Below are 14,221 nucleotides of genomic sequence, written 5' to 3' on the forward strand. Positions count from 1 at the left end.
GAAATAGACTGGTATGGATAGATGAGCCTGCAGAATGTTTTAATGAAAGACTTAAAAAGTATTAAATAGTATGTTAGATAGTGGTTAAGATTCTTGACCATACAAGGCAGTAAGGTGGGGTATATGAGAATGTAGAGAAGAGAAACAGTCTAACTTGGGAGTAGGCCATGCAGCTTTTTAAGGAAAAGGCTTTCTAGGCAGAGGGAACTATAACATAGTGCCAAGGGCTAAGCATGCTGAGGCTGTGTCCTGAATTGAAGTTTGGTGATGTGATAATGAATGCATGATGGACTAATCAGGTCAGAGACAAAGTGTGGAGATGGTGGGGAAGCAGATCCTATAGCATGGTCAGGTCCATGTAAGAACCTTTACTCTGAGATAGAACAAAGCTTTGGACTGTTTTAAGCAGACGGGTAGCATGATACATTTTTTAAAAACAGAATCACTTGAGATTCTGTGTTGAGACCAACAACACAGTGGCAAAACTAGGGGAACTCATGAAGAGGTTATTGTAAAGACTCCAGGAAAGATAATAGTAAAGTTGTTTTCAGATTCTGGGTCTATACTAAAATTAAAATCAATGAAATTTGCTTACAGATTACTTGTGGCAAGAGGAGAAAAAGAAATCAACCATGACTCCAAAGGTTGATCCTGAGCAACTGAAGTTGCTATAGGCTGAGATAAAAAGAAATTTTCAAGATTAAGAATTTTAATTGTCTCTGCAGGAAAGCCTTTAGTTTTAGACATGATGAGTTTGAGATAACTACTAGAAATTCCAATGAAGAACTCAATGAAGCATTTGGATATGTGAGTGTAGAGTTCAGGAGAAAGCTATAGGCTGGAGACATACATATGGGAGTCTTTCACATGAAGATGGCATTTAAAGCCATGACCAAGATGAGCTCAACAAGAGAGCCGTATAGTCAGAAAAGTAAAGCCTGGAAAGCCTGATCCCTGGGACATTCTACTATTAATAGTCTGAGAGAAGAGGAGGAAGAACAAAGGAGAGTAGAAGGAGAGGAAATAGGTGGAAGAGGAAAACAGAAGAGTTTAGTGTCCTGAAAGCCATGTAAAGAAAGTTTATCAAATGGAACAAATGACCAACACTAAAATAAGAACTGATAACATAGCAGTTGATTAGTAATGTGGAGTGCATTGTTCTTGACCATAGCAGTTTCTGTAGAGATAGTGAAAGTTTGATTGTAGGGGGTTCAAGAGAGCATGGGAGGAAATATACTGGAGTTAGCTTGAGAGTTGCTTTCAATATAAGGGAATGGTGTTTCAGCTAGTAGTATCAAGAGAAAAAAATTTCCTTTTGAGATGGGTAAAATAAAATAAATTATCAAGGGGGAAAACAGAAGATTTTACTAGAATTGGAGAATATAAGACTATCACATTTATTCCAGGAAAAACAAACCACTAATTGGTGGAATATTTTCAGATCTTTGGGCATGTTGCCCCTGACCATCATCTTTGAGGTCAGTATCAGGGAGAAAGAGCTCAAGGTTAATGGAGAGTAGGAAATGTTTTCAGAGCAGTATGGCGACCAACTCTGGCTTCTATTAATGTTAATCTTAGACCTAACCTCTTTACTTTCTTGGGCTTGTCTTTCTTGAAATGTCTTGTTTCTCACTGCTTCTCCCTTCCACATCCCACTGTCATCTTCTGAAATCTACGGTCAGCAGACCCATCAAAATAAGACTCTTAAAGCAAACTCTATGTGCTTCCAAGAAAAACTTATTCTTGAAGAAAAACTCAGAATTGCAAGTCAGCATAGTTTACTTCTGAAGGATCAAAAGGCCACAAGCAGTCAAACTTCTGAGCTAATAAAGAGACTGGCTCTAGCCATCCAGGATCTAGAAGAGGAAGTAAAGTAAAAAGGAGTCATTCTCCTGAAATTCTAAAAATCATGATTTTATAAAATGAAATCTCAGTTCATGCAAAACAGGGTTTGTGATCAAATAAATTTGTTGAGCACTTCATACTTATTTATCTCCCTCAGCCACACAGATACATTCTGAGAATTTATAATGATGTTACCCTGAGAGATCCAAAAGGAAACAAACATACAAAAAAAAACCATGATGTGATCTCTGCATTCCTTTTGTAAAATAATTTAGAGCCACTAGGCAAAGCCAAACAAGGCAGGCATCTGCAGGACTTGACCTGGAGTCCAGAGCCCAAGTTGAGTGAGGAGGACATTCATGTAGAGAGAAGTTTCACAGTGATGCATGATGGCTTCCCTGCTGCAGCCAAATCATGGAGCCAGTTTCCTCTGAGTGGGAAGTTACAGAAAAGGACCAGAGAAAACTAGAATGAACCATGTGGTGGTAGATTCGAATTAGAAGTATTGGTATAAATACCTCTATGAATTAGAACTGAAAGCTTAGAAAGAAATGTAAATGTAAATATTTGTATATATGTGTAAGTAAGTGACTGTGTGTGCATGTATGCACTCGTTCAAACCTATATCCCCTTGCTCTGTTCACTCTCATGAGAGGGCCTGGGAGCAGCCCCACCGAATAGCCATGAGCACAGCAACAGCAGAGATCTTGGCTACCAAATATTATTTGCTAGTAAAAGTAACTAGAGTCTCTTGAGAAGTGGATTACTTCAAGATTCTGGCAGGGAAAGTACAGGTAATCTTAAAATACCTTTTGGTGCCTGAGAGAAAAGAAGTCTTCAAAGACTAAGAAAGAGATGTCAAAAGAACATAGAAGCCAACACAAAGAGGGTCCCCAGCCCAATATGGGACAGTTTGAACATTAAAATAAACAATAAAAACAAATTAAATACAATGACCATCCTTGACTCCATACTAATATAAATAAACAGGTAAATTGGGCCCTGGCCAGTTGGCTCAGTGGTAGAGCATCATCCCTGCGTGTGGATATCCCAGGTTCAATTTCCGGCCAGGGCACACAGGATAAGCGCCCATCTATTTTTCTACCCCTCTACCTCTTGCTTCTCTCTCTCTTTCTCTCTCTCTCTCTCTCTCTCTCTCTCTCTTCCCCTCCTCTCCTGCAGCCATGGCTCAATTGAAGAGAGTTGGCCCTGGGCACTGATGATGGCTTTATGGCCTCCACTTGAGGTGCTAAGTAGAGCTTGGTTGCTGAGCAATGGAATAATGCCCCAGATAGGCAGAACATTGCTTCCTAGTGGACTTGCTGGGGGATCCCAGTCAGGGCTCATGTGGTAGTCTGTCTCTGCCTCCCCTCCTCTCACTAAATAAAAATGAATGGATGAATGAATGAATGAATAAAATGGATAAATTAAAAGTTTAATGAAGAATGAGATGTGTACATGATTTTAAAATATCTCCCTACAAAATACTATTTATAAACTAAAAAAGTGTCACTTCACACTGAGAAAATCTTCCAAATAGTAATCAAGTGATCATAGTAAACATCAGGATGCATAAAAAATAAAGTGTTATCTCTGTGATATTCCTAACCTGTGAATAACTTGAATCTAATTATCAGGAAACATCAGATTAACTCAAACTGAGGAACAATCAACCAAAAAAACTGGACTTCAAAAGTAATAAAGTGCAAGAAAGATTGAGAAACTGTTCCAGACAGAAAGAGACTAAACGAACACAGCGCCTAAATGCAATGCTTGAATAAACTGGGTCCTTTTTATAAAAGACATAAAAAGAACAACTGTCAAAGCTTGCATGAGACCTTAATTTCAAATGGGAGAAATGAATCCATGTTAATTTCCTGATTTTTATGGTTTGTTGCAGTTATGCAGGAAAAATGTCCCTATTGGTAGCAAATACACACTGAAGTATTTGGAAGATGTGGAGAGATCAAGTTGGCCACTCATTCTCAAATAGATCTGGGAGGTGGGGGAGGGAGGTTAATAGTAGCTGTGGACTACAACTGTAACTTTTCTATAAGTGTGAGACTGTTTCAAAATAAAATAAAATTATATATCTGGGAAAAAAAAGGTTCATCCACTTCCCAAACACGTAAGATCACTGAAATTACCTCATGTAATAGCATTCCTTGGAATTGATCTTGCTGAGCAGGAACTTGAAGGACACTTCTGTGAGCAGTCCCACTCAGTCTTTTAGTATACAGGGAGGCTCCATGGACAGGGGAGCTTTCTGAGTTTGGCTCCAAGGCACTTAAGGATAGCCTCTTCTTTTCTCTACCCATAAAGACAAGCTTAGGTAAAAAAAAAAAAAAAAAAAAGGGAAAAAAAAGAACTCTGATTTTAGCCCTGCCCCAATAGCTCAGTTGGTTAGTGCATCGTCCTGTAGCTCAGAAGTCGCTAGTTCGATCCCTGTTCAGGACATATACAGAAACAGATCAATGTTGTTGTTTTTTTAAGATTTTATTTATTCATTATAGAGAGGGGAGAGAGCGAGAGAGAGAGAAGGGGGGAGGAGCAGGAAGCATCAACTCCCATATGTGCCTTGACCAGGCAAGCCTAGGGTTTTGAACCGGCAACCTCAGCGTTTCCAGGTTGACGCTTTATCCACTGCGCCACCACAGGTCAAGCAGATCAATGTTTCTGTCTCTCTCTCACTTGCTCTCAAAAATTTTTAGATTTCTCTCTTAAAAATCAATCAATGAAAAAAAGAACTCTGACTTTCACTACTCAAGGGGACAAGTCAAGAATAATTTTAGAATCTATGTCAAATTCATTGCATCATGGTATAACCAAGAATTAGCCTGTTATAATATGATATAATAAAAGCACAATTAGAGCTTTCATGGTATCATTTAATTTTACCTGTATCTAACTTAAGAAGCCCTAAATATTTAGTATCAACATTGTTGGTATCATTAAATTAAATTAAAAGCTGGAAAACACCGAGGTTCTGAGAAGTTAAGGACCTTGTTGTGGTGAAGGCAGTATGAGAAGCCATGGTTAGCATCCTATGACTGTCTAAATGGATGACCATCCTCTCTCTACTACACTAGGTGATTTTCTGGAAAACAAAAAAGATGATGATGATAGATAGATAGACAGAAGATGATTGATAGATAGATAGATAGATAGATAGATAGATAGATAGATAGATAGATAGATAGATAGATGATAGATAGACATTAGATAGATAAATAGTTAGATGATAGATAGATAGATAGATAGATAGATAGATAGATAGATAGATAGATAGATAGATAGATAGATAGAATAGAAATTATATTCTGTTCTCCAAGAAATGAAATGCTCTGAGAAAATTGAAACAGACAGCCTGACCAGGCAGTGGCACAGTGGATAGAGCACTGAACTGGGATGCAGAGGACCCAAGTTTAAAACCCTGAGGTTGCTGACTTGAGCATGGGCTCATCGGCTTGAGCACGGGGTCACTGGCTTGAACAAGGGGTCACTCACTCTGCTGTAGCCCCCCAGTCAAGGCACATATGGGAAAGCAATCAATGAACAATTAAGGCACCCAAATAACTGATGCTTCTCATTTCTCTCCCTTCCTGTATGTCTGTTCCTATCTGTCCCTTTCTCTGTCTCTCTTTCTGTCACCAAAAAAAATGAAAAAGAAAAAATATTGAGACAAACATGGACTAATCAGAATTTAATAAAAACCTCTTGCCAATTAATTAAGACATACTTTTTCCCCCATCTTTTAAACCCCCCCCCCTCAAAAAAAATCTCCAAACAGGTAGAATTGGTTTTTTGTTTGGTTTTTTAATTTTTAAAAAGTTTTAAATTATAGTTGACATTCAGTATTATATTATCTTTGTGTGTCCACCACAGTGATTAAACATTTATATAACTTACAAAGTAATCCCCCAATGAGTTTAGTACCCATCTGACACTATACATAGTGTTGACTATATTCCGTGTGTACTTTACATCCCCGTGACTATTCTGTAACTACCAATTTGTATTTCTTAATCCTTTCACCCTTTTCATCCAGTCTCCAACCTCCTTTCCAATTGGCAACCATCAAAATGTTCTCTGTACCTATGAGTTAGCTTCTGTTTGTTTCTTCATTTATTTTGTTCTTTCGGTTCCACATGTAAGTGAAATCACATGACATTTGTCTTCTTCTGACTTATTTTACTTAGAATAATACCCTTTAGGTCCATTCATGTCATAAATGGTAAGATTCAATTTTATAGCCAAGTAATATTTCACAGCTTTTTTATCCACTGATGGGCATTTAGGTGGCTTCCATATCTTGGCTATTGTATCAATATATAATGCTACTTTGAACATAAGGGTGTATACATCTTTTCAAATTAGTGTTTCTTCAGATAAATACCCAGAAGTGGGTTTGTAGGCTCATTAGGCAGCTCCATTTTTAATTTTATGAAGAATTTCCATACTGTTTCCACAGTGGCTGCACCAATTTTCAATCCCACCAACAGTGCACAAGAGTTCCCTTTTATCCACATCCTCACCAACAATTGCCTTTGGGAAATGTCTATTCAGGTCCCTTTTAGGATTGGTTGTTGAATAGTGTTCTAAAAGATATCCCTAACTTATGAGTGCATATTCTCTTAATGCTTCTCACTCTACATGAGTATTTTTATTAATTTCGACACCAAAGGCACCATTTTGTAAGTGGGAGTGGTAAGTTATTGGTAGCCTAATAAATTCATTCTGTTCCTACATTGCTTCTTCCAAAAAGTTCAAAAAGTTGACTGATTACAAAAATAATCTTGTTTTTTCTTCAGTCTTCAAATGTAATACTTGTGAGTATAATCAAGAGTCAGGGAAGACATTTGGAACCAGAAAACAAAATAATATCAATTACTAACATTTCCTGTTCTCTGCTAATATTTGTCTTATCTGAAGCTTGTAAAGTTATTTAATCTTTTCCATCCTCTCAAGGTAAAGACAGCCTGGAAAATCCTAGTCATTCCACAGTAACTGTCAGTGGGATTTTCCATAACTATCTGAATGCAAAATAAAAACCTTAAGAAGTTGATCCAATTCTAAAACTCACTTCTCAACTTACTAATAAATGTGAAGAGACAACCCATCCAAATTTTCTTCAAATTGCATCTTGTTTCTTGGCCAGACTGTTAATACATGAAAAAGTATCTGAGTTTCTTCCAACCAATCTACATTTAAAGAGCTTTAAAATGCACTTATGCATTCAACATTTTTTCCTACATCTGACCTAGGGCCAGAGATGGGACAGTGAGACAGTACCTTGCCAAGAAATTGGAAAGAGGGGGAATAAAATTTTCTTCTAAAAGTTAAACTGTGAAATCAACACTTGATAGATCAGGGCAGGGAAGTCAGAAATCACCACATGGGACAAAGAAGCCTCTAGGCCAGCATGATTTAACTGTGACCCCTCTAGAGATACAATACACACATGTACAGACTATACCAGTTGAACAAGGAGCTATAGATGAAGAGTGGGTGCTAAGACTGACCTGAGTAGAACCCACCAGGGCTCTGTGCAGAATGGGAGGAATCTGGACTGCAATAAACCAGTGACAAAGCATCTCTATGGTGAAAATGAATGCATCATTTTATCCCAGCCTGGGGCTGGCCTAATTTATTCATGATGGAAAGATCAATACTAAGCATACAGCCTAACCTAGACTAAGCAATCATTAAATTCAAATGAATTTGTTCCAACTCTTTGTTCACAATCTCCTGATTATAGTTTGGCTCTCGCACAGTTCTGCCTGCACAGAATGACCCAGTCTTGCGAACTTGAGAATTCTGGCCCTATGCCCGCTACAGCACTCAGTGAAATATATGGTTTAGCATTTGGGCTTGCTTACTCTAACTCAGCTCCCAAAGGAAGGGCCCTTGAGTGCCCCAGTGATCAGTTTCTGAATCCATAGGGCGGGCAGCAAGTATCTGGGCCATGGTAAATTCACCAGGGTGGTGATGACAATGGTTGTGAAGGGACAACCATGGCCATATGCTAAGTAACATATGCTAACAGTAACTGTCAGTGGGATTTTCCATAACTATCTGAATGCAGATAGAGTAACACTCTGTGTGTCAGACACTGTGTGTTTTACACACTTGATTAATTTAATTTAATCCCCACAACAATACAATAAACTAGGCATTATTAGTATTCCCATTTTGTAAGCTTTGGTAACTTACCCAGAGACCTACATCAGGAATCTGGACTCAAACCCAGTTTTGTCTGACTCTAAAGCTTAATCTTTTAAATTTTGAAAATACTTCCTCTGGAGGTCATCCTTTTCCTAGCTACACTCCTCTGCTTCAATAGTGGGTTTGGAGCCACCCAGTCCATCTTCAAAATGATTATTCATCAATACACTATTACTGTACCAGCCTTCACATCAATGCACATAAAAAATAGCAATCAACCTTTAACCAGATGTGCAGAAAGCCAAACCGTATCTCATGAACAGTGTCATTTTCATCACCTACTCCATGCCATCGTATGGTTAGCTTCAGAAGCCAAATGATACTTCCCTCTCCATCATCACCTCAACCACACACTGTCTGATCACTTGCATGTCCTTCAGTAAACCTCTTCAACACTTCCCTAATGTGTCCAATTCTCACTATCACCATTGCCACTACCTGTCTTTAACCTGGGCCTCTGCCTCTGCAAAAGTTTTCTAGGGCATGCTCTTGCTTCTACTCTTGCTCTTTCCCATTCTCAAACATGCATCTAATGATCTCTGTTATTCAGTCACGACATTCCATTGTTTTAAAATCCTAACCTTTCATTATACTGTGCTTCAGTCTTAACTGCAACCAGCCTGCAGTTCTTGGAATACACCCAGCCATGTCTACTCCAAGATGGTACAGAAACTGGGCCTGAAATACACCTGCATCACCCCCCAAACCATTCTTTCCTCCACACCTTCTCTGGTCAGCTTATACAGGGGCTTTGGGACTTACTCATGTTTCACTTCCTCCAGGAAGCCTGGCTTATGTGCCCATCTGAGGCATTCTCATTGCATGCAGCTAATCCCTTATCTCACTGTATGGAATTTTTTTATTTATGTGACTCTACCCTCAGACTATGACCTCCCAAAAGCCCAGGACCCTCTCTCTTCATACACAGTGACACACACACACACACACACACACACACACACACACACACGAATATAGAATGAATGAATGAATAAATGAGTAAGAGGCTGGTATATCACAGGGGTAAAATCCACTCTGCTTCCTTAAGTCCCAGCTGTAGATCTTAAGTTGTTTCATCTCCCAAGACTACAGATTCTCTGTCTTTAAAATAAATATCATAAATCCTACACTGTCAAGTTCTTGTGAGATGTAAACCAAATTGTATAACATATGTAAAATGCTCAGCACCATGCTCGGGACATAACAAGTGCTCAAATGTTGGCTGTTACTACTACTATTACTATGTCCTTGAAGACCTAGCACAAAACATTCACGTTCTTGAAGACCTCACAGATATTTCCAGACCACACAATGACTGGGCATTCCAGGCCTCCTCAGCACTTGTGTTTAACAATTTATAATGGATTTCTTGCACTCTTGAATTTAGTGCTTTGAAAGGATCCCATACTTTCTTCAAAATGCCTAATACTCAGTAAAAGCTTTTATTTATTTTATTTTATTTTATTTATTTATTTATTTTTGTATTTTTCTGAAGCTGGAAACGAGGAGAGACAGTCAAGCAGACTCCTGCATGCGCCTGGGGATCCACCCGGCATGCCCACCAGGGACGACGCTCTGCCCACCAGGGGGCGATGCTCTGCCCCTCCTGGGCGTCGCTCTGTGGCGACCAGAGCCACTCTAGCGCCTGGGGCAGAGGCCAAGGAGCCATCCCCAGCGCCTGGGCCATCTTTGCTCCAATGGAGCCTTGGCTGCGGGAGGGGAAGAGAGAGACAGAGAGGAAGGGGGGCGATGGAGAAGCAAATGGGCGCTTCTCCTATGTGCCCTGGCCGGGAATCGAACCCTGGTCCCCCGCACGCCAGGCCGACGCTCTACTGCTGAGCCAACCGGCCAGGGCCTAGTAAAAGCTTTTAGATGAAATGATATCAAGATTTGCTGAGATCTCACTCCCCACTGGAGCCTAATCCCATGGACATTCACATGACGCCTCCTAATGATGCAAATGCCATACAGAAAAACTAACATGACCTGGACAGAAACACACAGAGAAATGGGAAGACTAAAATTAACAAGTGGGGATCTCAAAATAGAAACCAGGGCTTAAAGGGGTCAGAAGTAAGATGAGGTCCCAGAAAAGGGATGTGCTTTGTCACATCCCGCAGATGTGGAATGGTGAATTATAGACCAGTGGTTAACATATATATATTTCGTAGTCCTTCAATGGATCACAGTATGTAACACTCGCTTTAAAAAAATTTTTTTAAGTGAGTAGACCAAAAATGTTAATAGCTGTAACAGCATGATGAATTTGTGGGTGATGTTTTTCTGGTTGATTCCCCACACCTTATGCACTGTTGTCTTATCCTTCAAAATGTAAAGAATAATTCTTTAAAAATATATGTTCTAAGTGCCTCACTCGCAAATTGCTCTTAAAAGAAATTAGGCGGTGCAGAAGCAGTAGCGTAGCGAGGGAGAGGCACGGGGGTCTATCATGCCCCGGGCGCCACTCGCAGAGGGGCGCCAAATAGTCTCCAAGACAAACAAGAAAAGCGTAGTAGAAGGGGAGGGGGATGCCAATAAAGTGTCGTGCCCTGGGCGCCAGTTACGTTCGCTACGCCACTGTGCAGAAGACATGCCCTAGGTCGAAGGGGGCTCCGAAAGCCAGGAGCCTAGGCCCGGCGGGCTACAGGCCACATGATTCCGCTCCTGTCGCCTTCCATTTTAACCCGCCTCCGCCCCGCTGGGCCTCATTCAGCGCCCGGGCAGGCCACAGATCCTCCACCCACCCCGACTGTGCCCCCAACCGTGCTGTCCATCCCGGAACCATCTCTTTGCAAAGTCTCTGGGAGGGAAGCGCCTCGAGCAACCCCCAAGCCTCACCAATCGGGCCGCCCAACCGTCCAGCGCCCAGCCCGCGCCCCGGTACCTCTTGCAGGGGATCAGCGCCTTCCTCTCATCCAGCACCCGCACGCGCTGGTTGAGCCCATCGTGGGAGAGCAGGGCGCGGCTGTTGCGCCCACTGCTCTGCTGGTCAAGCACCTGGCGCCCCTCCCACTGCTGCGGCGCTTGGCACGGGCGCGGCGCTCCCGGAGAGCCCCAGGGCCCGGCTCGCAGCGCGGCCGCCCCGAGGCTGCCGCGGCCGCCCAGCACCCAGACCCAGAGGCCTCCCAGCAGCCAGGCGCCCAGAGGGACCCTGGCCCCGCGGAGGGGAATGCGCCCTGGCATTGCGGTACGCCACGCGAAGGCCAGCGGAATCCATGGGGGCGGTAAGCCGCGGGTGGCGGCGCGTGGCTCTCCCCGCTGTGCCCGAGTGCTGTCTCAGCGAAGCTGCTGTCTGTCCCGGTGCCGGCCTCCGCAGGTGTTGGGTCAGGGTCAGGACGCGCGAAGCCAAAACCGGCCCAGGGGCCTGGGAAGACCCGGTGAATCGCGCAGGAGCTATTTCTCCCCGAGCCACTGCCCGCTGCAGCTTGTTTTCACTTGCTCTCTGCTGCCAACAGGAAATGCAGTGGCAGAAGTGCCACCAGTATCCTGAAGGGTATACACGTTTACTGAGGGGGGGGGGGGTATGGTGAGAAGGGATTTGTTTCCGCACTTATTTAAGTGTTGAGTACCCACACTGGGGGACAGACCAGGGTCAGGAAAGCCGTCTGCAGCACTTGTTATGCCCCACATGCCTTGTCCCTTCTGCCAAAATTGCCACCTTCTTCCTCCAAATTAAAAATGGAAAGAAGAGTCCCTTGTTGAAGAAATGATAGCAATCACGCATCGTAGCCATTTCCCAGTCCCTGTTCCCACCACAGAACAGAGCCTAGGGGACTAGGGGACGTTGCCCCTGGTACACTTGCAGGACACTGCTGCCCTCACCCATCACCTGGCAATACCACAAAAGCCTAAATGCCTGTGAATTGGGAGGTTAGCATCTTCAAGGACGAAATTAACTGGTTTTTTGGTTTATGTCTATGTAATGTTAGGATCTCTAATATGGAATAAAGAAAAAAGAAGCAACTTTTTAAAAGGACCCTCGATTTCCAAGTTTAAAGCGTCTTTTCATTTGACCTATGTCTCAAAGATGAGGAGGAGTGAGCCAGGTAAAAGTGGGAGACACATTTCTGGATGAAAGTCATGGGGGACAAGAGAAAATAAGTGTACTGTTGGGGTTCGATTTTGAGGCAGAAGGCACTATGGGGACAGGTCACTCAGGGCCTTGGAAGCCATTTCAGAATTTAGCATTAATACTGAGGGTGGTTTGAGCCATGGAGAACTTCAAAGCTAGGGAGAGGGATCAGCAGATATGCATACCTTAGGGAGCTCACTCAGGTGTCACTGCAGAGAACAGATAGGGCAAAGCAAATGGCAAAAGAAGGAGGAAGATGCTGTCATAATCCAGACAAGAGATACTGTCAGAGGTGGTGGAATGGAATACAGAGGATGGAACAGAGTTGGGAACTATGGAGAAAGATTTAGACTAAGAAAGGGCTCTAGTTTCAGGCACTGGGAATTTGAATAGTCAAGAGCTAAAAAAGATACATTTAGTTTACAATTGGTTGATTTTGAGATAGTTGTGGGGTGTGCAGATGCAAACAATCCAGGAACAGTTGAATAAGCACTTCCAAAGGCCCACAGAAGTAGAAGTCTAGATGAGAAACCATTAGCATCTAAGTAGTCATTGAAGCCAAAGCGTAGAACAGCGGTTCTTCACCTGAGTGACTTTACCCCCCCCCCCCCCAGGAGACAGTTGGTAATATCTGGAAACATTTTTTATTTTGACTATGGGTGGGAGCTCAGCTGCCATGGCATCTAGTGGGAGGAGGCCAGGGATGCTACTATCTATAATGCGCAGGACAGCCTCCTCTCCCTCCCAATAAAGAATTATCTGACCCTAATGTCAACAGTGCCCAAGCCAGGAAAACCTGGAGTAGTGGGGAGTGTAGAAAACAAAACAAGGTCTGAGGATCGAGACCCAGAGAACTGCAAACATTTAAGGGGTGGACAGAGAAGCAGGCACTTGAGATTGAAAATGAATCACTAGAGAAAAGCTAGTGACCAAGGCAACTTCTTTAGTTACACAAGTTTGGCAAATCAATTTGAAGTATGGGTTAATGATTGTGTGCTAAAGCAGGACATGAAGAGGTAAGTGAACTGACAAAATCGCCTGATCAATCTTTCACTAATCTCCCCCTCCCCGTCCTGAAGCATTAGGGACAGACTACCAAGGTATCTAATGGGGTGCCCTTTCTTAAAGGACATGTCCTAGAGAACATCAAGGATACACCTGAAAGTACCAAGGACTTGTTACTTGTGTGGTTAAACAATTGCAGGATGTTCAAACTGGTTGCAGACATATGAGCCTTCTCTAAGTTTTCCCTCCTCAAGCAACTCCCAGGAAAAGAACAGCCCATTCAGTTTTCTCAAAACTGTATTTTCCTCCCTCTTCGGAACTCAGGTTGAAAAATAGGTATGTATTTTTCATTCACTGGATTTTATTGCTGGAAATACGTTAAGATCTCATTGAGCTATCTATCCCCTTTGCTTGACTTGGCGTTTTTGAAGCTTGAGATCTGTCCTATAGAAACCGGGAATACCTTGCGGGGCTGACCTGCCTGTATTTGGATGCCTTGGGCTTCCCCTAAATAGAACAGGACTCTTGGAGTGAATCCTGGAATGCATTTGTCTCATTTATCCTTGAAACTTATGTGCTTAATTCATTCCTCCTTCCATAAGATAGTGCATTTAAAGTACTTGACACTATGCCTAGCCCTGGTCCATTGTAAATACTCAGTAAATGTCAGTTGTGCTTTTTAGTTCCTTGGACTATTTTAGTCCCCTGCCCTAGCCTGGTGGCTCTAAGTTTCGGAGAGAAAAACCTGCCTGCTTTAAATTCAGATTTCCAGTGAAACTATGTCTTTTAAGATTAACATTCAGAGAACATGTTTCCATATTCCAATGCCCTAAGAAAATAACATATCCCAGGAATCTTACTGCCTGAGGATCCACATACCCTTGTAACAATAATGCCTCCCTTTTTTGTGGATAGCTGAGCCAGCAGTAGATTTTACTACCACTTTTTAATAAAAATAAAAGAGAAAACAAAACACACCTACTTGTTTTCCATGGTACATTGCTTCTTAATCAATTTAAATAAGTTTCCAAGCACATCAAAAAAAAAAAATCAAGTTTTTAGGTTGCTGGGTTG

The 14,221-nt window shown here is 42.2% G+C and overlaps 1 protein-coding gene across 4 annotated transcripts in view; it reads right to left on the reverse strand.

The window, feature by feature from the left end:
* The window catches only part of EPDR1 (ependymin related 1), a 44,323-nt gene extending 32,824 nt beyond the window's left edge, over positions 1–11,499 (reverse strand). For 3 of the 4 annotated variants that reach the window (XR_010746259.1, XM_066343526.1, XM_066343528.1), the window contains exon 1: positions 10,955–11,499. Coding sequence is in view for 3 of the 4 variants with exons in the window: in XM_066343526.1 (XP_066199623.1) it covers positions 10,955–11,253 (299 nt within the window). In the remaining variant the exon portion in view is untranslated. Of the gene's footprint in view, positions 1–4,057; positions 4,173–10,954 lie in introns of those variants that run through there. The other variant, XM_066343529.1, reaches the window with a different exon arrangement.
* Between the last annotated feature and the right edge of the window lie 2,722 nt (positions 11,500–14,221).

Source organism: Saccopteryx leptura, chromosome 6, assembly GCF_036850995.1.
Source record: "Saccopteryx leptura isolate mSacLep1 chromosome 6, mSacLep1_pri_phased_curated, whole genome shotgun sequence".
Classification (NCBI taxonomy): Eukaryota; Metazoa; Chordata; class Mammalia; order Chiroptera; family Emballonuridae; genus Saccopteryx; species Saccopteryx leptura.